The 23975-nt window shown below is 59.7% G+C and overlaps 1 protein-coding gene across 3 annotated transcripts; it reads right to left on the bottom strand.

Moving 5' to 3' along the window:
* Window positions 1-7489: 7489 nt before the first annotated feature.
* On the bottom strand, window positions 7490-22935 carry RAC2 (Rac family small GTPase 2). Of its 3 annotated transcripts, XR_006708728.1 has the most exons (8): window positions 22756-22934; window positions 20821-20892; window positions 15099-15216; window positions 14431-14493; window positions 13940-14099; window positions 10500-10631; window positions 8558-9833; window positions 7490-8355 (listed from the first exon to the last, which is right to left on the bottom strand). XR_006708728.1 is itself a non-coding variant. In XM_045463471.1 (7 exons), exons 1-6 carry the CDS (start codon window positions 22788-22790, stop codon window positions 10501-10503), a joined length of 558 nt encoding a protein of 185 aa, XP_045319427.1. In that variant the 5' UTR covers window positions 22791-22935; the 3' UTR covers window positions 7490-8355; window position 10500. The 3 variants fall into 3 exon arrangements, 2 of the variants coding, with proteins under 2 accessions (XP_045319427.1, XP_045319426.1); XM_045463471.1 differs by lacking the exon at window positions 8558-9833 and having other exon boundaries at window positions 22777-22935; XM_045463470.1 differs by lacking the exon at window positions 8558-9833 and having other exon boundaries at window positions 22756-22933.
* Between the last annotated feature and the right edge of the window lie 1040 nt (window positions 22936-23975).

Raw genomic sequence — 23975 nt, forward strand, 5'->3', positions numbered from 1 at the left:
TGGTGCCCAGGGGAGCTGGACGTCCCCCGGGCCACTGTGGCACATGTCCCCCCGGGGACGACAGCTGGTTCCCGATCCCAGGCAGGTGAGGGGTTGGGCAGTGCTGCGAGGGCTGGCAGCTCGAGGGAGCACTGCGGTGGGAGTCCACAGTCCTGGCCACCGGCTGGACCCCAGCCAGAGGAAAGCCAGGTGGGGGCAGCCGTCCTGAGACCGACTGAGTCCGGAGGGCCCAGGGCAGGCTGACAGGGTTAAAGAATACATATTTCAGGCTTTGGTGGGGCGGGGGGGGGGGGGGGGGGGGGGTCAAGGGCAAAATCAAAGCTATTATACAGGAGAAAACAAATGCCCACGCCGGCTTCTGGAGCCCCCGGCCCCCTGATGCTGTCCTTGCACTTGCCGTGGGTCCTGGGCAAGCCCCTCCTTCCAGCCTCAGCCTCTCGTCTGTCTGGCCAAGTTCCTGAGGAGTAGATGGGCTCTAGGAAGCTCCCGGAGGTGAGGAAGGGGTCTCCCTGCCCTGCTCGGGGCCCTCGCCTGGCTTCTCATCACCCCCAGAATTAAGCCCACCCTCCGGAGCCCTCCAGACTTTACACCGCCCTAGTCTTTCCTCCCCCTGCCTCCCCCCTCCGGCTCTTCCGCTGCCGATTTCCTGCCTGCCTGTGCTCCAGACACACCCAGTCTCATCCATTCATTCATTCATTCATTCACTCATTCATTGGCTCTGACCAGCGAGCTCAGAAGGCCTCTGTGAGACAGTGAGAGGGATACAGCACCATCTAGGGAAGAAGCCTCCAGTGGGGAGCAGGGCCCTGCCGGGGTGCTCAGGTGGAGACAAGCTTGTGCGTTCGGGTGACCAGGAGGAGAGCAGGGTGGCTGGAGAGGAGGCAGGCAGGGGGAGGCCTCCGAGGCCAGACCACGCAGGGCCTCGGCTCAGTCTGGGTGGCTTGGGGGCTTCACAGGTGGGAGCAGAGGAGTCTCTTGACCTAATTTATGTTCTTCAAAGGCTCACCAGTCAGGCACCGGTGATGGCGCTGGTTTTCCTCAGGGCCTTTGCACAGGCTGTGCCTGCACCCTACCCGTACGTGTGAGAGGAAGTCCTCCCAGAGCCTTCCCTGGCCTGGATCGGTGAGGCCTCTCCTCTAGGCTTCCCGGAGACCCCAGCCTCACCGTGTCCCCAGGCCTGGAAGCGCCTAGCACGCAGTAAGTGTTTGCCACATGTTTACCGAAGACAAGAAGATAGATGGAGGGCGAGCGGGCGGCGGGGGGTGGTGAGGGGGGAGGATGGGAGACTATAATCTGCTGGAGGCCGAGTGGTGGTGACGGGTCCCGGGCGCCAGGCTGCGGGCAGGGGTGGCCTCAGTGGGACACCGAGGGGCCTTCCCCGAGCAGAAGTGACCCAGGGATCCCGGACCAGCCTCTCCCTCTGCCGGGAGGGCAGGGCAGAAAGAGGAAATGCAACTCCACCCCCACAAGCTCTGGGAAGCTAGGGATGCTGTGTCGGAGCCGTGAGGTGGCCCCGCCTTGCCTGGCACGGAGGTCCTGGGACATGAGAGCCTCTAGCCTCAGGCCCCCATCTGGTCCCTCGGTGCTGTCATACCCGCCTGGAATCCTGGCGGGGCTGCCCCGAGTGCCTGCCGAAAGAGGACAATGCTATGTGTCCCCCATCAGACCCTGACCTCCTCAGAACCAGGGCCGTGTCTCCACCCTCAGACTAGAGGGCTCCCTGAGACCAGGGGCTGTGCCTCTACCATCGGACCAGTGGTTTTCCAGAGAGGCTGGGGCCCAGGCTCCTCCCATTCCAGGCAGCCAGGAGCGTGCTGTCCCCTCCCTCCTCTCCCCCACAATGCCAACGCCAGAGCTGACCACAGTGTAGGGTGGAGGCCTCAGCTACTGACGCTGAGGTCCGTCCTTCAAACAAGATGAAGTGAGCCAAAATACCTCCCCAGCCTGGCCCCTGGGGCTGTCACGAGAGTGTGGACACCTATAAAGTGGCTCATCAGCCCTGCTGTTTGCTGCTGGGGTTGAACCTCAGCTTCTGTACTTACCGGCTGTGTGACCTCGGATATGTGACTTAGCCTCTCTGAGCCTCAGCCCCTCATCTTCAACACCTGCCGCGCTGGGTTGCCGCGACGATAGAATGCGTCAATCCCTGTACACATCTGCGGGTCCCAGGGACACCGAGAAGCTACACGTAGCGTGAGCCTCCCCTGTCCTCATCTGCGGCGGGGGCAGATGGCCCGGCAGCCTGGCTCTCTTTCTGCAGCGCTGAGGCCTTCAGTCTGAACCCCGTGCGGGCCCCAAGCCCTTTGCACAGGCTGTTCCCTGTCGCTCTCTTAATCCTTCAGCAGGTTGGGGTACCAGCCACCCTGAAGCCTTCCCATTCTCTGACGCTCCCTCTTCTGGCTTCTCTTTTATCCATCAGGCAATAATTTTATATTTGCTCTTTTTTTTTTTTTTTTTTTTTTTTATCAAAGCACTGCTTGCCGGTAAATTTTACAAACCAAAGTGATGAAAAGGACTTATAACAGCAGAAAATGGCAGTCCTCCCACAGCCCTGCCCCCACCCTTATGCCAGAGGCAATTTCTAGCTCTTTCTCCTTGTATTTGCCTCCGTCTTGCTAATTATCAGGTTTCTTTTTCCATCTTTTGAGCCTCCAATCTGACCCATTATCTACTGACTTCCTACTATGCTACGTGAGGATTCTAGATTTCTTACACACTCTGGCCCCTTCTCTCCACCCTCTCCACCGAACGGCATTTTCGGTTAAGTGCACGTTCAGTGTTTTCATTAGGAATGTACCATACATGTTATTTCCTGCCCAGCCTGGAGTTCATAACTGCTTCATTTTTTTTTTTTTCATTTGCTTGTTTTTTGTGTTTTTAATATCTGTTTTCTAGGACTCCGTATTTGCACAAGCTCCGACCTACAGCTCAGGAAAAACCTCACAGGGGAATGTAAGCCCGGTCAGGATTTCTATGTGGAGACGTCTCAACTCTGCCCATCTGTCCTGGCTGTCCTCTGTGCCTGCGCGTGGCTACCGCCCTGAGATGCTCTCTTCGCTGCTCTCTCAGCGATCCCTTTCAGCTTTTTCCCTGTTAGGTCCTGTTTCTTGAATCTCCCTCCATAATGGTTTACTCCCTTATTCTGCCGGTGCGAAACCTCTACTAACTCCCTGAGCCGGTGTGCACATGAGAAAATAGTTTATTCTCCTCTCATGCGCATGGATAGCCTGGCTGAGTATAGAATTCTAGGTTGAGAATTACTTTGACTCAGGGGTGGAAGGCATCTGTCCATGTCTCTAGCTCCCAGTACTGTTCTTATTCTCAGTCAATTGTGGGTAACCTTAGGTCATTTTTTTCTTTATAACGGAAGCTTCTAGGATGTTTGCTTTATCCCCAAATTTCAGAGATTTCCTGATGCGTGGGTCATGCCACCCACCCTACCCCAACAACAAGTGTTTGGGGCATTTAGCGCACTGTGGTAACCTAAAGATTTGTGTTCTTCAGTTCTGGGTAAGATTTCTCTATTATTTTCTTTTGGAACTCCCGTTATTTGACTATTGGCCTCCTGGATTAACCCTGTAATTTTCTTGTTGTTTACTTTTACCATCTTATTCTACCTTCTGAGAGTTGTTTCTATTATTGTTGTTGTTCCCTCTGCTTTTTCTTCCAAACCTTTTATTTAAAAACTATTTTATTTTATTTTTTTAAGTTTATTTATTTATTTTGAGAGACACAGTGATAGCACGAGTGGGGGAGGGACAGCGAGAGAGAGAGAGAGAGAGAAGGAGAGAGAGAACCCCAAGCCGGCTCTGAGCTGCCAGCACAGAGCCCCATGTGGGGCTCAAACCCACAAAACCTTGAGATCAGGACCTGAGCCGAAACCAAAAGCTGGACACTAAGCCACCCAGACACCGCCTAAAAAATGTATTTTTAAAGTTTATTTATTTATTTTGAGAAAGAGAGAGAGAGAGAGAGAACACAGGAGGGGCAGAGAGAGAGGGAGAGAGAGAGAGAATCTCAAGCAGGCTCCACACTGTCAGTGTAGATCCCGATGCAGGGCTTGAACAAACGAACTGTGAGATCACGACCTGAGCTGAAACCAAGAGTTGGACGCTTAACCGACTGGGCCACCCAGGTGCCCCGTACGTTTTTAAAATTTTAATAAACATAGTATTTTTCATTTCTAAGAGCGCCTCTTGATTTTCTGATTGTTCCTTTATTATGGTAATCTGGTTTTGTTTATGGCTATGCTATGTTTCCTTCTCTCTCCAAGGATAGCCGTGGTAGTTTCTTCAAAGTTTTCTTCTGATCTCTGCCTTGTCTCTATTTCTTGCTAATTCCTTTTTCTCTGTTTGTTTGATTGAGTTTTCTTCAATCGTCCATTCATCTTCTGTTACCCATTCATTTTTCAGAATGAAGCCTTAACACTCAGATTGGCAGCTCCATGTAGGAGGACAGGGCTTGCGAGGCAATGAACATCACTATAGGGACAGCTTGCTCTTTCGTCAAGCATACCTAGATGAGACCAGAGGTCAGCACCTGTGAGACTTCTCTCTGGGGTGGTCAGATCCTATCCACAGACTCCTATCTATATGCCTGGGTGCTAGCATTCCTGAACTAAGCCAGGGAGAGGAGGCGGGCTAGGATCGCCCTGTTCAGTATTCCGACTTCCACTGAATCCCCCTGTATCAGTCAGCTACTGCTGTGTAACAAACAACCACACACATGGCTTTGGTGCATGAGAATAAGCATTTATTGTACCTCACACCTGCAGGTCAGCTGGAGTGGGTTAATCTAGGCAGGTCGGCTCTGAGCTGCAGGCAGCTGGGTACCTCTGCCGTCCCATTCTTGGATCCACTGGGCTTACCAAGGCATGTTCTTTTGTCAGCACAAGAGAGCATGTCCAAGGGTGCAAGCACATCGAGTCTCTCCTTACGATGCATATGCTAACATCCCACTGGCAAAAGGCAAGGCCGAAGGCCAAAGCTAGTCAGTGGAGCAGGGAGGGGAAGTGTGCTCTTACCCTGGAGGGGGGCGTGGAGGGAGTAATCACCTGCCAAGCATAATCAGAGCTACTGCACCTCAAACAATCAGTCTGGGGGCTCACCCCCGCCTGCCCTGTAGCTGGTGTCCTTGGGTCCAGAAATGTCTGGTTGGATTTTCCTGCCCAGGCTAGGGAGGGATGGTTGCCTGGCTGCATCGTGCAGGGTGGGGGGGAGGGGGGAGGGGCTCTGGGGGTCTAATTGCCCCTTAAACAAACTTCTAAATAACCCGCCAGTTTTCAGCCTCCCTCCTGGCCATCTGCGGTGGCTGAATCCCCCACTTGGAAGCTGCCCTGGGATTCTGCAAGGCCCGGTGGGTTGCGTCTCTTCCACCTGTAAATCCTCCCTCCCGCGCCCCCCCTCCCTCCCCCCGCAGCACAGCAGGCGCTTGGGTTTGCCTTCCCCGGGCCTCTGTTAAATCATTTACCACCCCTCCATCTGCTCTCCGTACTTGTGTGCTGGGTGCTGGCTGGTCTGGGTTCACAGGTGTCTCCTGGTTTCCTTGAAGATGAGAGTTTGTGTTTCTGTTTCATGTTCTCCATATCGTCGTCGTCGTGGTGGCTGCTTTTCAGCAAGGGGGAGGGGCCAGAAGCAGCTGTGGCCCAGCACCCCGAGACAAGACCCTCCTCTTTGCTCTGTTGCAAACACTTCTGTGGTATGTGGATCGACCACACGGCAGGTGTTGTGTTGCTGGTCGGTCCGTCTCACCGGCCCCTGAGCCCCCTGGGGAGCGCGGGGCCGGGCGTCACCCTCGCGGCACCTCCAGCTCCCACGCAGCTTGGCATGGAGCCCCTGGCTCTACGTGAGAACTGAAGTGAACGAACTTCAAGTGACATGGATGACTGCTCATCGTTTCACCTAGCTTAGGGCCTTCAGAAGTCTTCTAGAACCATCCTAGATCTCCGTCGCCCTCCCCAGAGCCTAGCCTGCCCTGCCTCTTACATCCCATGAGGCCTGGATGGAGTCAGAGGTCCCCAGAGGCGACTCTTTCTCTGGTTGCCGGTTGGGGGCGGGGGGTGGGGGGGGGGTATTTAAGAGAGGAGGGCGGAGAGGCGAAAGAACAAAGGCAGAAACTTTTCTCGGCCCCAGAAAAGTCGCCGTTTTGGCATACCACGGTATTATTTCCCATGATTTTACGAGGTGGCCGGACTCAGTGGGATGCTCGTCTGCTCCACATGATTTTGGCCGGGGCTGCCGTCATCCGGGGACTCGACTGGGCTGGCACATCCAAGATGGCTGACCCACACGACTGGTGCCTTGGCCAGGATGGCTGGGAGGCTGGGCTCAGCTGGGTCACTGGAAGGGCTGGGTCTCTCTCTCTCTCCAGTAAAGTCTATTCTTCCGTCTGCTTGTTCGTCTACATCAACAACACGCACGTATCCAGCCTGGACTAGGTCCCAGACACCTGCTAAGGTCATGGTGAGCCATCCAAGCAGACGGGCCATTGCCCGGGGCTCCCTGCGGACTCAGCTGTCCCCACTGGGCTGCGAGCGAGCTCCTGAGAGCAGACCCACGCTTGACTCACCCTCAACCCCCGCGTTTGCCACACCGGCCCAATAAGCATTTGCTCAGTGATTGGGTGACTGAATGAATCAATAGCTGGGCGAGCATTTCTTTAGAGCAATGGGCGTATATCGTGCCATCTGGGTCGCACAGACCCCCTGAGGCTTCGCTCTCCTATCCAAGGACCTATCTGGTCCTCTGCCACTTTGCACAGCCATACAGGAGGAAGAGCACGGCCCTGGGAGACCCAAGACCTCAGTCACAAACGCGGTCAGCTAACATCAACAGAGGCCAGCCCAGCTGGGGCGTAACCAATAGGTGGTTTCATTTTCCTTTTGTTCCCCTAGCAAGGCAGCCGTTGGCGCCGGTTCTGCGGCCACCCGAAGTTGTCAAGGATCCGGCCTCTTTGCGTCCCTCTGCTCCTCCACTCTTAGCCTATCAGCTTGTGGCTGCGTGCTTGTGGTTTCATGTGTATAAGATGGCTGCTGCAGCTCCAGACATCTCATCATTATTCATCGGGGAAGAGGACAGGACACAGGGCAGTGGCCATTTTTGCGTTTTGTGGGGTTTTTTTTTGGGGGGGGGGGCGGAAGAAAACACAAACTTTCCCAGAAGCCACCTCTCCAGCTGACTTACACCTGCCTTGCTGGCCAGAACTGTGCCCCCCCCCCCCCGTGGGACCCCAGCGGCAAAGCAGGCCAAGAGAACAAGTATTTTGGTCTGGGGTGAGGGACCTCGCGGCTCTCCCCGAAAACTAGGTTTCTGTTAGCAGGAAGGATGCGAGCAGTGGGAGGAGATGGGAAAGGAGAGTGTCTGCTGTAGTGAGTTGAGCTCCAGCCCAACTCCCGTGCCCTCCTGTGCCCCTGTTTCCTTCTCCGCAAAACCAAGCTACTAACACCTACACCGGGCGACCCCGAGGGGGGATTAAATGAGATAATATCGGCTAGGTGAGAACGCACGGTGGTGAGAGAATTTATTTCCTGGCGTTGCTGTTGGCATAAAGCAAGGGCTGTGCCCACTGGGGCAGGCTCGGGGGAAGAGGCACGTGGCAGAGACACCCCCGCCCGCGCGCCCTTGGCATCTAGGGAAGTTAGAGGCGCAGAGGAAATTCTTCGAGGAAAGAGGGCCACACCAGGGTGTGCCAAAGGCTAAGACGAAAGAGAGGTCTTTGAGGAAATGAGAGTTCGGTCTGAGGCTGGAGGCGGGGTGTGGCCAGGCCTCGGGAGTCAAGGGAAGGGGTCCCAGATTTATCTGGAGGCCCCGGAAAAGCAGGGAGCAAATGAGGTTCGCTTCAGACTCTGGACGACTGGAGGGGGCGCCCCAGGGCTTCTAAACAACCAGCGTGTCCCATTATGGGGGGTGATGGGTCTGTGTTCGCCACATGCTAGCGAGAGCAGGCGTGGGGTTTTGGGGGAGGCGGCTTGTTTCCGTGGTGAAGTCACCTTAAAAACAGAAAGGCCTTGTCTGAGCGGAGGCTGAGAGGCGCCATGGGGTTTCCCCCCGCTAAACCCAGTTCCTTTCAAGGGGGTGGGGGTTCCTGGGAGGCCGGTGAGGTGGAGGGCCCTGCCTCTCCCAACATCAGGACTTATGGGGGCAGCTGGGGGGGGGGGGCGGGGGCGGTGAGCAGAGAATCGCAGAGAACAGAAACCCAAAGCATTTCGCGGGCTGGCAACCGGGGGGGACTTCTGTGCCGTGGGGGACGGGGTCTTAGACCTCTCTTTTTTTATTCCTGCCTTGTAGCTTCCTTGTAGCTTCTCCAGAGTGTCAGCCCCCGAGGGCAGGAGCTTCTGTGCAGCAGTGGACCCCGCACCTGAAACAGAGGGAGAAGGCGCGCCATAAACATGCATTGGATGCGTGCGTGAAGCTTGGACAGAGAGGAGCAACCATCCACAGGAGCGCAAAGGCTGGCACTTGTCAATTAGGAAACTCTAAGGTGGGAGCACAGTCCCCTCTCTCTCTTAAAGAAACTCACTCTTGTTTCGTGCCTCCAGGGACGGGCATTGCTTCCTTACCCCGTGGGGACCCTTTCGGTGACCCGCAATAAGGGTGGTTGGGGAGTTCTGGCTGCTCGACACCCATAATCCCGAACTCCAACAAGGTCTCAGTCCTCCTTGGGGAGATAACCCCTCCACCTTAAGTAGATAAGGTTCTAATCGGCTTGGAACCACCCCTCGCTCCAGCATGGGGTGTGGTCCAGGCCTGGCCAATCAGAGCTCAGCACCCTCCCCCCACCAAATAAGATTGGTTGAATATGACCCGCAAGTAAGTTGGTCCAATCAGAGTAAACCTTAATTAGAACTTGGCCTGGGGCAGATACTTGTTGTTGGTGTTTTTTGTTTTTTGTTTTTTGTTTTTTTTTTTGCCGAACTTGAACCCGGAAGAATGCTCTTGAGAGACACCTGCCAGAAAATGAACCAGACAGCAGAAGGCAGAGCAAAGAGGTACAGGAAAGCAAGCCCTGATGACATAATTTGAGCCCCCCCCCTCCTTGATCAAGCTGCACCTGAAGACACGATCTTTCCAAATTTGAATCAATAAATTTATTTTCTGCTTAAGCAGGTTGAATTAGGTTTTCCATTTGCAATAGCAAAAGTCCTGGCTGGCAGCGTCTGAAAGTTTTAAGACTCCTACGGGCAAATGTAGCTCAGGGTCCTGTGAGCGGTGGAGAAAGCCTCGAGGGGTGGCAGGAGTCCGCGGGACCCAGGGTTTTGACGGGCGGTTGCAGGTACCCGCCGACATTCAGAGAAGTTGGTTTATTTCATGTTGTCCCAAAGAAGAGCGCTCAGACCAGAGGAGCAAACTTCTGAGACACTCACTTTGGCTCAGGAGAAGGAGAACTTTCAGACAAGCAAGCCCACCAATATTGGAGTAGTAGCCGGCCTCAGGAGGGAGCGAGAGACCCGTCCTTGAAGGCATACTGGCAACAATCTGGCCCGAAATTTCCAGAGGGGATTCAGGCGTCCGGTGGGACTGGGGCAAAGGGGTAGACGCTGCCATTGTGTGGCAGCGGGCACGGACAGCACTAATGCAAAGGGGGCTCCCCTCTGGCCCCGGGGAGGGGCGGGGGAGGGCAGGAGCGGCAGGGGTTGGGAACAGAGCCTACGAATTCACACCCTTCCAGCCCCAGGGGGCCTCCGGCCCAGAGAAGCCCATCAACCAAGCTCTGCAGCCCTCTGCTAGGAAACACCACGGGCGGGGAGGGGACAGCGTGGCCAGCCGGGGTGCCATTGGGCTTTATGGGAGGGCCCTGGAGGTCAGAGCCATCTGGCTGGGAGGGCTGGGTGCAACCTGGAAGGCAGACATGCAGGGGGTGAGAATCTGATGGCAAGAAGAACCGCCTGCTCCCTCGCTGCTTTCCCAGCTCAAGGCTCACGGCCGCCTCCTGGCTTTGGCTCCAGGTTGGCCCTCCCACCAGTCCCCCGCCACCCCCCCCACCCCACCCCCCGCTTGCCCACCACACCAAGGCCTCTCCACCCTTCTAGTCCCACGTCTCCAGGCTGCCTCCAACCCACACTGGTCCCCCTTCTAACCCCACTGGAGTCTCAGCTCAGTCTGCCCTGCCTCCGCCCTTCTGTGCGGTGCTGGCTCCTCCCCGCTCTCCTGGGGGGTGGAGCCAACGCATCTTCCCATCCGGGTCCCCATCCCTGGCCTCCGGCAGGGTCGACGGCAGGGTGGGAGCCTAGCGACACCCATGCCTTGGCTCTGGCACCTTCCTGCTGGGAACTGGGCTCCACTGAGCTGGACCGGCTCAGGCAAATAGGGAAACTGAGGCCACTGCGATGCTCGCCCTTCTGTCTTGGCCTAAATGCCATTCCCGGTGAAACGCAAGGCCACTGAGCAGTGGCTAAACACCCCCCCCCCCACCCCACCACCACCACCCCGCCGCCCCCCAGCCGGAGCCTGCTGTGTTCAGGTGGAAGACGGGTCACGAAGCGGGGAAGGAGGCGCTCTTACCCTAAAGGATGCTGCAGGGGCGCTTCTGTGGCCGCGTGGGCTGGGGGCACAGGACGGCCCGGATCGCCTCATCGAAGACGGTTTTCAGGCCTCGCTGGGTGAGGGCTGAGCACTCCAGGTATTTGACCGAGTCTAGGGTGGGGTGGCAAGAGGGCAGGCCCAGGTCAGGGGCCGGCCCTGGGCAGAAACCTCTCCCAAGCCACACAACTGTGCCAGGCTGTGGGGGCCACCTGGGCTGTGCCGCTCAGAGGAGAGTATCCACAACCCTGTGCCTCGGTTTCCCCATGTCTGAAGTGGGGAGCTTGGTTTCCAAAAGAGAGGCTAAGACCCACAAGAGCGGGTCTGTATCTTCCTTAGACACGTAAGCCCTGAGGGAAGGCAGGCAGGAATTTTGACACATTCCGAAAGGAAACAAGGGCTCCAGCAACAGTGACTGAATCTCTCCACGTCTGTTTCTCCGAAAAACTAGCCGCACACCTGCCTCCACGCTTCCCCCCGGGAGGCTGAGGCGCTCACAGCCCGGTCACCAGGACCTTCCAAGTGCCATTTGACCATTCCTTAACATCGTCCCATTTGACAGATTCGGAAACTGAGGCTCGTAGGTGGGAAATCATTTGCCCAAAGTCACATGCTGGGTGTTTCTCGTCCACCTTGGGGCGACTGGGGACTGTCAGTGAGGGGAACGGGAGTAGAGAGTTTTCCCTCCCTGTTGAGGGGACCAGCCTTCTCCCACCTGACCGCTCAGGGCAGGAGCCCGGGGCACAGACAGTCAGGCCGAGCCCTTACTCCCAGGGGCCGCGTTCATGCCCTTCTGGAAGGAACCTACCTGAGTTCCCGCGTCTGCTACAACACAAATCGTTTCCCTGAAGTAAGGAACCACAAAACCCCTTCTTTGAGAGGGCTGGGGCTGACCTCAGGAACCAGAGGAAAGGCAGGGGCAGGAAGGGGAACTTTGTCCCCCTAGAGTCTGCCCTTCTAGGAGGAAGGAAGCAGACCAAGGCTGATAGCACTGAGCACTGAGCACTGAGCACCCCTGCCAAGCACTGAGCTGGGGGCTTCCAAAAACCCTGTGAAAAAATACTGTGATTCCCCACTTCCCAGATGAGGAAACAGGCCCAGAGAGGGGAAGCCTGGGGCCCAGAGACACACAGCTGGGGAGAGGAGAGCCAGGACCTCAAGAGGGACTGCCCCTGGAAGGAGGAAGCCCACAGATGCCCTGGGGTTGGGAAGAAAGAAAGGGCAGTGACAAGGAAACCGAGGTGCAGAGAGTATGTCACTTGCACCAAGTCACATGCTGGATGTGTCCCCTGTCCTCGGGAGCATATTCCCAGCAGGGAGCACACAGAGTGGTCCCAGCGCCTGGCTGGCAGAGGCCAGACTCCCTTGGTTCAGGTTCAGGTTCAGGTTCCGGAGCGTCATCATCTTATAACCCTTTTGTGCCTAGAAGGGTGTCGCCGGGCATTGGCCACTGTCTCCCTGCGAGGGACCACAGCCGGCGTCGACTTCTTCCGCGCCCACCAACTGCCTCCTCCCTGGCACCTGCCACCCCCTTGCTTCCTCTCGGCTCAGTGGCATCCAGAGCAACGGCCCTGAGTGGAGGTAGAGGGGGGTGGGGGGAGGGTGCTGGGCTCCCTTCAGCTCTGCCTCTGATCACCCTAGGACTCTGGCCAGTCCCCCTCTCTGTGCCTCAGTTTCCCATCTGTCTAGGACATGGTGACTCGGGACGCGCATCAAGCGGAGGCAGGCGGGGTAGAGGAGCGCCGAGGGCGTGGGGGCAGGTCAGGGGGGCCGCAGATGCCCTTGATCTCCATGACTAATGGAGCCAAGTTGCCAGCTTTGGATCTGAGCTCTGCCCTAGCCTGGCTGGGTGGCCTTGAGCCGGCGACTTCTCCCCAAGCTTCACTCTCCTCTTCTGTAAAGTGGGGTCAACAATAGAGCCTCCTTCATGGTCGCCGGGGGAACAAGGAGGGGAGGTATATGGCCCAGCGCCCAGGAGGTGCTCAGTCTCCATCAGCCAGCCACGATTATACCAGCCGGGACCTCAGCTGCCTCCCCAACTCGCCACCACAGGCTGGGGGCCGAGGCGGCCGCCGCCCTTCTCATCACACCAGCAAGTCCCCCTCTCCGGCCTCCCCTCTGGCCTAGGCTGGTCTGAGTCAAGTTCAAAGTCACTGCCCCTGCCCCTGCCCCACCCCCCACTGGGGATCAGCTCCAGGAGGGAGAGGCTAGAGACCAAGGCAGGATCCGGAGCCATCTCCCTATAGAGGAGGAAGGACCTTTGGGGCGTGTGCAGGCCGGCCCATGTGGACGGAGAGACTGAGGCCCAGAGAGGGGGGGCCGCTCTCCCGAGGTCACGCACACAGTCAGCGTTGGAGCCAGGACCCGAATCCAGGCTTTTAGCCCCCTTCTCCTCGTCCCAAAGCACAGGCTTTAGAAGGGAAGGGCTCACAGGCAGGCTGGGGAGTCAGCCCCGGGCAGGAGGAGGTGGGGGACAGGCTGGTCAGAAAACAAGCGAGGGCAAGGGGGTAGGCCCGGTATTTGCGAGGAAAGCCAGCAGGCCTAGGAGCCAAAGACCCCAGGATGGGGCCTGGGACCCAGGCTTAAGAGGCAGCCACAGGCCCCCCGAGAAAGATGGCCATGTCAGTGGACTAGTCACAGGAAGGGGGTGGGGGTGGGGGGGCAGCTGCGGTTTCTCTTCCTGTAGAGATGTGAGTCCCCGGAGCCCTCCCAGTTCCGGCGGAAGGAAGAGTGTGGGGCTGAGGCAGGGCCGGGGCGGGGGGTGGCGGGGAGGGGGGCCCCAGCCTCCTCAGGGACCAAACCCTGGGCCTTCAGGACCCTGTGTCGAGGCAGAGCGCCCCGGGCAGCTGGGTCACTGCTCGTAGTGGCCTAACTCGGCTGGGCACGCTTGGCTCTCGGGCAAGAGCCCCACCCCCAGGCCGCAGGCAGGTCAGGCCTTGACCAGGGACAGCAGACCCAGGTGCCAGGGGAGAGGCTGGACCCATCGGTTCTGGCCTCCCCGGTGCAGGCAGCCCTGAGCCGCCACGAGGAGGCTGCCGAGCCAGCAACGTGCTCTCTCTCTTGCATTCCACTCCCATTCCCGTCACCTGCTGGCCGTGTGACCTTGAGAGGTGACTTTACTTCTCTGGGCCAGTAATTGGGAGGCAAAGAGGAGTTGGCCTGAGGAGGGGGCCTGGGGAAAGGGGAGTGAGAAGGAGGCAGAAGGGAAATCACCCCTTCAGACCTGAGGCAAAGCACCTCCTCCGGGAAGCCTTCCTGGAAAACTCAAGCTCGATTTGGCTGCTCGTCCCCAGACAGCCAGCCCCCCCCCCCCCCCCCCGGCACAGCCTGGCCCTGGAGCCCCTTTAATCCCGCATGAGGCTGAGGCGGGCTCCCCCCTGCAGCTGGCTCCCCTCTCTGAGCCCGAGCCCCGAGCCCCGTACCGATCTCCTTGGCCAGTGCCAGGCCCTGCGGGTAGGTAATAGGTGCCAGCTTCTTCTCCTTCAGCCTCTCGATGGTGTCCTTGTCGTCCCGCAGATCCAGCTTGGTGCCCACCAGGATGATGGGCGTGCTGGGGCAGTGGTGCCGCACCTCAGGGAACCACTGGGCGGGGCGGTGAGAGGCGGTGCGGGCAGGAGGGGGCACGGGAACGGGGAGAGGAGGGACACCGAATGTGAGGAGAGAAGAGGGGCGGCGAGGCGGGGAGGAGGGGGTGTAGGGAGGAGAGGGGACGAGGTTACGGAGGGTGGGGAGTAAAGCTAACCACCCCAGCCCCCTCGGAGCCCCCTCTGAGTCTCACCCCCAGAGACTCACAGCCCTGGTTGGCACTGGGGACCCTCCACTGCCCCTGCCCCTGCCCTAAAGTCATCAGCAACCCCGCTCCCCCCCGGGTCACCCGCCCCAAGCCCCCAAGGCCCCACTTTGTCCTGCTCACCTTAGCACGGACATTCTCGTAGGAGGCAGGGCTCACAAGGGAGAAGCAGATGAGAAAGACGTCCTGGGGACAGAGCAGGCAACGGTCACCCGTGAGAGGCCTGGAGGCATCACCTGGGCCCTTCCCACACCTGGGCAGCCACCGAGCTGTTTGTTGATCCAGGCTTTTCTAAGGGCCTAATCCTCACACGACAGGCTGCCCCATTCTACAGGTGGGGAGAGTGAGGCTCACGGAAGCCCCGGGTTTGTCACCCGGGATTCCAGAACCCGTACTCCTCACCGGGCACTCACTACCTACCCTCTGGTCACCAGCCCTTTCCCGGCCAGCCTGGAGGGAGAGCCTGTAGGCTCGCCCCCATCTCTCCTCCCCTCCCCAGCACCCCTGGGACTCACAGTCCTGGGCTCCCTATTTGGGCCCCGTCCGGGGTCTTCCTGCCCCACCCTTGGGCAGCCCCGGGGGGTGCCAGAGCCCATGAGGCAGGGGGGCCGGGGAGATGGGCACAGTGAGAGCAGGGTAGCTGAAGGCAGGCGGGGAGGGGAGGAGGCCCCGCTCTGGCCAGAAGGGTCATTACTGACAGGGGCAGGGTTGCCGGGCCCTGGCCCCAGGGCATCGCCCCCAGAGGGAGCGGGACGAGCTCAGGCTGGGGACAGGAGGACAGGGAAGCACACCGTCTGTGGGTAGGAGAGCGGCCGGAGGCGGTCATAGTCCTCCTGCCCCGCGGTGTCCCACAGCCCCAGGTTCACGGGCTTGCTGTCCACCATCACATTGGCTGAATAGTTGTCGAACCTGCGGGAAGCAGGCAACACAGGAGGGTCAGTCTCCACGCCCCGGACCCCGGGCCCTCCTTCCGGCCTCCCGTTGCTTGGTGCGGAGGCCCAGGGAGGGGCGGCCGCCGTCAGACTCGCACGGCCCTATGCAGTCGGCTTTCCCTCTGGGTTTTGCTGTTTTTTTCCCCATTACTGATTCATTACCTTAAAAAAAGTGTTAAATGCAGGTAAACCTCCAGAGAAAGACATGGTCTCTCCGTCCCTTTTCTGCCCTTGGCCTATCTTTTGAAGAAGTGACTTTGGGGGCGGGGGGGGGGGGTGGGGGTCGCAGAGCATCCCCCCTAAGGCTCGACCCGCATCAAATTTAGCCACTTCCTGTGCCGCACTGATGTGGGTCACCCTGTCGCGGGTGGGGTCCTCCCCTGAAACAAACCCTGAGCGGAGGAGGTGGCAGCCTCGGGAGGGGAGCGAGGAAGAGGCAAAGAAGGGACACCAGCTGTTCCGGGGGGCGCTATTGAGGGGTCCCAGCAGAGGCAGCTGGGAGACAGGGCGCCCCCCTGACCCCTGAGGGGCAGGAAGCGAGGTATTTGTCCAGCATCCTTATCTTGCATTGGCAGAAGGACCTCCAGGGGCGCTAAATTCCTGGACTCCCAGGCTGGTGGCAGGGGGCTTGGAGTGGGGGGGGGGGGGTGACACTTTTGAGAAATGCCACCAGCACATACAGGAAAGACATGTGCCAAAGGGTTGGGTGGGGGGGGGGGGAGGTTGTTGCTAGGGGGATGCCAATAGCGACAGCTAAAATCTCCCACCAGCACCAGGGAGGCCTCCAGGGCCATCACACAAGCTTCCAGACTTTTCTTTTTTCTTTTTTCTTTTTTTGTTTTAATCCAACCCAACACTATTTCTCACTACACATACCCCTGAAAGGAAAGTGCTGGTTTTTCAGCCTATAGAAAAGAAAACGGATCAGAGAGGTATAGCCGTCTGCCCAAGGTCCCACAGCCAGCGAGGGACCGAACTAAGTTGGAAGCCAGTTGCGTGGGGTCCCAGCGCTCACGTCTGACGCTCACTGCCCTGTGCCCCAGCTGGGTTACCACAGATGCCCTCACCTCCCGCCCACGAGGGCTAGGGATCATCACCTTGTCCCTCCCCACGAAAGCCACCCGCTCCTTGTCCCCTGGCCTGGCCCACTGAGACCTCAGGATCCTCCTCCTTCTCTCCTCATACACCAGCCAAGCTCTTTCCCGGGCAAGGCTCACGCTGCCCACCTCCCTGAGCTTGATCATGGCCGTGCCTCCCACCCAGACGCCACCTCCCGTTCAAGAGTCAAATTCCTGCCCAGGCAGTTCCTCCACTGCGGTGGGGAAGGGGAGGGGGCCACCCCCTTCCCCCAGCCTCCACCTGGAAAGAGCTCACTGTGCCCTCCCCTAGGCAACCGCTTTATCTTGACCTTGAAGAGGCAATCCGTGTGTCTTTATCTTGCTGGGGGTCAGGGCTCCACAGGGCCCTGGCTGCTTCCCAGGCCTGGCACCCAATACATGCAGGTAGATGGGAACTAAAGCCGACTGAACTGAAGCCCTTGGAACGCCACCTCCTCCAGGAAGCCGCCCCAGAATGCTGCTTGGTGACCGGCTGCAGAAGCCCCAGTGCTTCAGGGTGCCTCCCAAAACAACTGTTCTGAGAAAGACCCACACACACACCCCCAAAAGTGGGCAGCCTGCTATTTTTAGCACCCCATACTTATTCATCCATGGAGTGTTCCGGTCACTTCTCGGTTCCTCAGAGAGCCCCGCTCCCTACTGCCTGGAAGCTGCCACAAACACTTCTCTGACTCTCCACTCTGCTTCCTCCCTCGCTCCGCCTCCCCAGTGCCCAGCTGACTCTTACTCAGCCACCTCTAGGCCCGTGTCAAGGTCATCTCCCCTCTAGCCCCATGTCAAGGTCATCTCCCACAGGAAGCCTTTCCTGCCCCCCAGCCCGCCCATCCAGGCCCCAACCCAGCAATCTTTGCCCAAACAACAGACACCACGCCTGGCTTGTTCCTCACTGCACCCTGAGGCCCCTGAGGCATTTGTCACATAGTAGGGGCTCTGTGTACCAACTCTAGCTACCAGCCATGCCCCGTGGGATTTCAGGAAGAAGGCGCCGTCCAGGGAGACACTGCGGGGCATCACGGGAAAAGACGCACCTCTGGTGTCTTCGGCTTCGGTCGGAAACATTCCTTTGGGACACGCTGAGGAAGGAGGGACACTCTCCTCTCTAATGTCCAGCCTGAAATTCTGGTGCCAGAAAGCCTCCCAAGATTCCTTGCACCATCCACACACACACACACACACACACACACACTTGTCCCTCCCCAGAGGCCCAGCTGCCAGAGCCGGAGGGATTATTGTAAGGATGCACCAGCGGTCTACACCCCCCGGGGGGGCCCCCTTCCTTGAGATCCACAGGCAGCCAGCACCAGAGGAACCGCTCTGGCCAGCCCTCACCCCCTTACCCAGATGAGGACACTGAGGCCCACAGACAGGAAGGCACTTGCCCAAGATCTCACAGTCAGTCGGCGGCAGAGCCAGGACTAAATTCAGAAAATCCCCACCTGGGAAACATTGAGGCCACTTCAGAGCTTGAGGCTCGGAGGTTTGAGCCCGGGCCTGGGGCATCCCTGAGCTGAGGGGAAGGCAGGGAACTCACGTCTGCTGAGCACCCAGAGCCGTCAACGACTGTTCCAGGCCCTTCATACTTGGGCCACTTCAGTGGGCCCAGGAAGCAGCTGCTACCATTGTCCCCATTTCACACATGAGGGACACACACTCAGGGAGGCTCGGAGGGACCTGCCCCAGGTGACAGGGGGCTTTGGTCCCAGCCCTACACCTGCAACGGAGTGGAGGAGGGGGTTGGGGGCAGGAGGAAGGGGGCTCAGCCCCCAGCATCACCTGACCCCCACCCAAGCCCACCTTCAGAAAGGAACGCAGAGACCAGGGGGCATGCGTGGCTGGTGATGTGGGGACCAGGGAGGATCGGCCAGGTCAGGCAGGGTGTGGACCACCGTTAGGACTCAGGTCTTGGTCCTGAGGACAATGGGGCACCGCTGAGGGGCTTCACCAGGCGGGGTGGGGGGAGGGGGGGGTGGACGTGATCATCTTGGCTAAGAGGAGCCACAGGGTGGAGAAGTCTGGAGAAGGGTAGCTGGGGCCAGTGAGGGAACCACACCCTCGGCGGCAGGAGGGTGGGCGGGGGCAGCGAGAGCCCAGAAGGGGCTGGACGCCATGCTGTGCACAGAATTCCACACTTGGCTTGCCAGGAGGTGAAATGCAAACGAAAACCGAGTCCTGGCCAATCTGACCGAAATTAACCGGGTGTTTTCTCCCACCAGCTGAGCCGCCCGGCGGTGGCTGAGTTCTGACACCTTCTCGAAGTAGCCAGAGCGGCCAGTCACTACAGAGCGCCAGTCCCCATCTGTTGGACCCTGAGCTGTCAACCCCCCACGCCTGGCAATGACTGTGCTCAGCTCACCTGCTCCTCTGACCACGTGCTGGCCGCACACGTGTCCCAGCCTCAGCAAACCTGACTGTCCCCAGAGGAGGGGGATCCCCCCCCCCAGGAAAATAGGGATCTCCTGTCTTCCCTAACCCCACTCTCCCCAGCTGTCAAGGGCTCGGCGTGACTCATCTCCCCCTCCCCATCACAGAGGAACAGGTATGTAGTAGGAGCCTCTCGGAGGGCTTGTCCAGAGCTGAGCGACTCTTGTCCCGGACGACAAACGAGCGTGGCATGCAGGACTGGCCACGTACTTTGCAGCGTCCGATGCAAAATGAAAACGCAAGACTCCTGGTTCAAAAGTTAAGAATTTCAAGATGGCCCCAGGGTCTGACCCAAACTCCCCAGAGTCCTGGGAAGGTAGACCTTGCCTGGTTCGTTCTTATCTGTCGGTCTGCAAGGGGCGTCCGGTGTCCCGAGCCCACCAAGGGCCACCAGGAGCCCGGGTTCTCCAAGTCGTTGGCAACCACTGGCCCTAGCCTGGCCTCTGCTGGTCCCACCGTCTTGCAGCAGAGAACATGCCTTTCGTCTCCCTGCCCAGGAGAGGTGCCCCGGCGGTGAGCCTGGGATTTCCCAGCCCAGCTCTGACCTTATAAAAAAGGGAAACGGAGGCTCAGAGAGGAGAAATGATTGGTCTAAGGTCCTTCAGCGAATGGGCCCCCCCAGCTGGGACAGGCAGAGAGGCAGGAAGGCAGGCCGGGCCAGGGCACCGCCGGTGACAAGGGCCTTTTGCGGGAGCTGCGCCCTCTCAGGCTTAGAGCCAGTCCTGCCTCCGCATTAGGAGATGCCTGATAAACACTTGATGATCCATGGCAAACTGACGGATACGGCAGGTGCAGAGAGGGTTGGACACTGGCACCAGGCCATCTGGGGACTCGGAAGCCAAGCTGGTGCTGAAGCCCGTTTTCCAGGGTCCCTACCCAGGCTTCTCTGCCCTGGCCTGGCCGGCTGCTCGGTGGCCCCTTGGGCGCCGTGAGGCTCGCAGCTTCCCCCGTGCGTGGCCTGGGTATAACGGCCACCTCTGCTGAGGACCGAGGGAGGGCACACATGTGTGACATTTCATGCAGGACACGGTAGGCCCGTGTTCTGACGGATCCTCCGAGGGCCTCTCCATGGAGTTCAATTCAGGCCAACACGGAACACGTCTATCAGGTATAAGACGATGTGCATGAGATAACGGGGTGACCGTAGAGTACAAGGCTCCCTGCCCTCCAGAGACACAGTCACAGGAAGGATCAGATACAGTCACTTGAGGGAGTGAGAGGTCCCTTCAGGCTGGATGAGAAAGATTCCTGGAAGTGGGGGGTGGGGGGCACCGGAGCTGGCCTGAGGGTCTTAGACGCCTGGGAAGGAAAGGCACTCCGGGCAGAAGGAACGGCTTGAGCAAAGGCCCCGAGGCCAGAATGCCCAGGGAGCGTTTGGTGGGCACAAGCAGGCAGAACACGAAGCAAAGTGATGGGCCAGGATGCCGGAAGGCGAGGTGGGGAGAAGGCCCCGCAGAGCCTTGAATGCAGTGCTAAGGGTTGGGGAGTTGTCCTGCGAGGGAGGGACCCGCTGAGGGTTGGTGGGGGCGGGGCAGGCGCTTTCCCACTTACCCTCCCCTCCCGAGGCTGCCACCCACGAACTCCTACATACCCGCCTCCACGTCCCACAACAGGGTAGGGCTCCCCACTGGCCTCCAGAGGGCACTGCCCTCCCCCCTAACAGCGTGCGTGCGTGCGTGCGTGTGTGCGTCTGCTGTCTGCTCCCCCGTGTCAAGGCCCCCGACTGCCCCTTCCTCCAACCACCCCATCCCAGCCCCTCTTCTGGGACCCAGCCCCACATCCCACCTCCTGCCGAAGCCCGGCTGGACAGCGGCCTGCTCCCCGGTCTCTCCCACCCTGGGGGCCCCGGCCCCCGCCCTCAATGCCCATCTCGACGCCGATCGCTGCTTCCTGGCTGGATCATGAGGCACCTCTGCCAGGCAGAGACCCCCAGGTGCCCACACGGGCCGCCACACAGGAAGTGCCTGAAAAGGGGGTGGGCTCGAGGATGCCACTGTCCCCAGCCTCCCAGCGCCCCGGCCCTCCCCGCCCCGGGGACTCACACGGTGGGGATGTACTCTCCAGGGAAGGCGTTGGTGGTATAGCTGATAAGAAGGCAGGTCTTGCCCACGGCTCTGAAAGGCAGAAAGTTCAAGAGGACAGCGGTCACGGGCCCTGCCCGAGACACGGAGGTTTCTGAGCACCTGCGCTATCCCCTGGCCCAGCCCTTGGTAGGGGGGGGGGGGGGGGAGACTGGGGCCCACCTCTCTGGGCCTCAGTCTCCCCGTCTAGAAAACGGCAATGCGTCCATCCTCCCAGGAGTGTGCTGAGGAGTAAATTAGGATGAAGCTTGTAAAAGAGGCCAGCACCGTGTGTGACACAGCGTAGCAGCTTGTCCGTGTTAGGGAAAGCCTGTCCCTCCCAACCTCACCGGAGAGAGTAACAGTTAAGAACACAGACGTGGGGGGTCAGAGAGGCCTGGCCTCAAACCCCATGAGGTCTGGGCCAAATTGCTTAACTTCTCTGAGCTTCAGCTTCCCCACCTGTAAAATGGGCCTAATGTTAGGTGGGTGGGAAGATTGGAGAGAGGGGAGAACCCGGCGCCTGACCCACAGTGAGCGGTGAAGAGTGATGGCCACGATTCGGGCCCTCTTCCCCGGGTCTGCGAGTCGGCTGGGCCGGGGGGGGGGGTACAGGTGGCGCCATGGAAAGCCCGGGGCCAAGGGGGCGGCCCCCGGGCCCTCGTTTCGTCACTTCCTGTTCTGAGAAGGCTGGCCGCCTTCTCCTCCCCCACCGCCGCCCTCCCCAGGGCCTGCCACCAAGGTAACTTTGAACGCCTGGAACGTTGCCCTTGGCTGCCCTCCCCGCCTCAGATTAGGTACAAAGCAGAAGTGAGCAGGGCTGGGCAGAGAGGCGGGCAGATAAGGCCGGCCAGCGCATCCGAATCAGCCGAGGGCCGTCTGATAAACCGACCCGCTCCCAGGAGACCCATCGGAGCCAAAGTCGGTCCGTCGTGTCAGGGCCACTGCGACCCAGGGCAGGAAAGAGCTGAGCCTCCCAAAGCCTCAGGCTGCCCCTCTGCAGAATGGGAGGGTGGGAACGGAGGGCTGCCCAGCCGGAAATGCTGGGGTAGGCTGGACTGCACCCAGGATGCCCCTGTGGGCTGGACCCTGAGACGCTGTTACGGCTGGCATCAGAGATCGGCATCTCGGACCAGTCGTTGTACAGATGAGGAGACTGAGGCCCACGGCTGAGAAGGCCCCTCGGCCCAGCCTACCTGGCACGGGCCCTTCCAATCACCCCCCCACCCCTCCTGTCCTCTCCCTTCCCTTCATGTTCCCCTCCCCCTTCTGCTCTTTGCCCACATCCCCCACGCGCGTCCTCCCCCACCAGGCAGGCTGAGGGGGAGGGGAGAGTCAGGGAGGGAGGAGGGAAAGGAGGGTAATATTTATTGAGCACCCTGAGCACAGGACAGCCCCTCGAAATATGTCAGGTGACCCCCCCCCCACATCAACCCCAGGGGCGTGGCCTCTCCCCGGATGGGCAAGCTGAGGTTCAGAGAGGCTCTGCAGCTTGCCTGAGGACACACAGCAGAGCAAGCCAGTGACCAGAGCCCAGGGCAGCCTGCGGACGAAAGGCCAGGTTCTTGGTTCTCCACCCCCACCCCATCTGCCTCCACAGAGTGGAAGACAGGTCCCATAAGAGACCTGTCCCAGCTCTCAGGGTGTAGGTGAGGGGCCCCGGGCACATCTACCCCCAGCCCCGCACCCTCCACCACCTCCCCCCAGGCAGCTTCCGGAGGGAAGTGGGCAAAGAGAGTGGAGCTGTCCTCTGCCCACCTGGGGGGGTGGGGGGCTCTCTCTGGGCCCCGGGGACAAGAAGGGAGCAGCCCCTCCCAGCTGCTTCCCAGGGACTCCTACATCTGCAGGGCGGGAGGGTCTCCGGGGTAACCCAGTCGGGCGGCTCCGGCCAGGTGAGACGTTCAGCCAGGTACCTACCCATCTCCCACCACCACGCACTTGATGGCCTGCATCGCGTCCGGGGCCTGGGAGGCGGCGCTGGTGACAGCTCGGGGCACGGAGCGTTTCTGCGGGCTCCAAGGGTTTGGAGAGCCTGGCGAGGTCCCCCCTGACGGAAGAGCAGCTCAGTAGGACGGGAGGCAGGAGGAAGCGGAAGGGGAACTTACCCAAGCTGCTGCCCCAACAGCCGATTGCAGAGGGCGGAGCATGCGGTCTGGCAGATCAGCCCGGGGCCCCTCAGGTGCCGGCTGGGGCACCGACAAGAGACCCGGGTACCCTCTGGGCTGGGGCCTGACTTGTTGCGCACGGCGCCGGGCTGGAGCAGTTCTCCAAAGGCTTAGGGCTTCCTGAGGAGCTCAGTCCACCTTGGGTCTAAGTGGTAAACACTCAATGAGCTGAAAGTGTGTGCCCTGCACGGTATTCAGGTGCGGTGAGTCCAGGGTGCAAAAGATATAGCCCATCCCTGGGGAAGATAAGACCTCGCACGTGTGTCTATAAAACAAGGCAGGAAGTGATGGGGCCAAGAGGGATCTCCAGGGAGGGGACCTCGGGGCTACACGAAGGGAGAACCGGGGCCGGGGAGGTGACATGTGAGGCAGCACTTGAAAGGCGGTGCCGGAGAGAGGACACTCCAGGCCGGGGGATTGCATGAGCGATACACAAGGCTCCCCCAAGCACGGGGATCCCAGAGTGTGGAAGGAGGGGAAGGGCGCGGGGGGTGGGCAGGAAGGGAGGTGGGGGGCCACTGATGGAGAAGGAGAAATAAAAAGGAAGTTACGGGCAGTGCTCCACACGAGCCAGTCCTGTGCTCGAGGCCACCCTGGGGGACCAGGCACCCTGGAACAAGGATCCGTGACCCGTTGTAACGAGGGGGAAAGGGAGGGTCTGAGAAGGCAGCGGACTCGCTAGGACCGCCCAGCCTGAAATCATACCCAGCGCCAGGCAACTCCAAGTTCACCTGGCTCTAACTGTTCATGGCCACTGCCCCCCCCCACCACCTGGCTCTAACTGTTCATGGCCACTGCGCCCCCCCCCCACCCGGCTCTAACTATTCATGGCCACTGCCCTCCCCCCCCCACACCTGGGGGAAGAAAGAGGCAGAGCCGCCAGTCACCCACCCTGGACTGTCACTTAGGACGAACGAGGAGACCCCAGGACAGTGGCCTGCTCCAAAACTTGGCCCGTCAGGGATTCAAACC

This window comes from Leopardus geoffroyi, chromosome B4 (assembly GCF_018350155.1).
Source record: "Leopardus geoffroyi isolate Oge1 chromosome B4, O.geoffroyi_Oge1_pat1.0, whole genome shotgun sequence".
In the NCBI taxonomy this organism is placed as follows: domain Eukaryota; kingdom Metazoa; phylum Chordata; class Mammalia; order Carnivora; family Felidae; genus Leopardus; species Leopardus geoffroyi.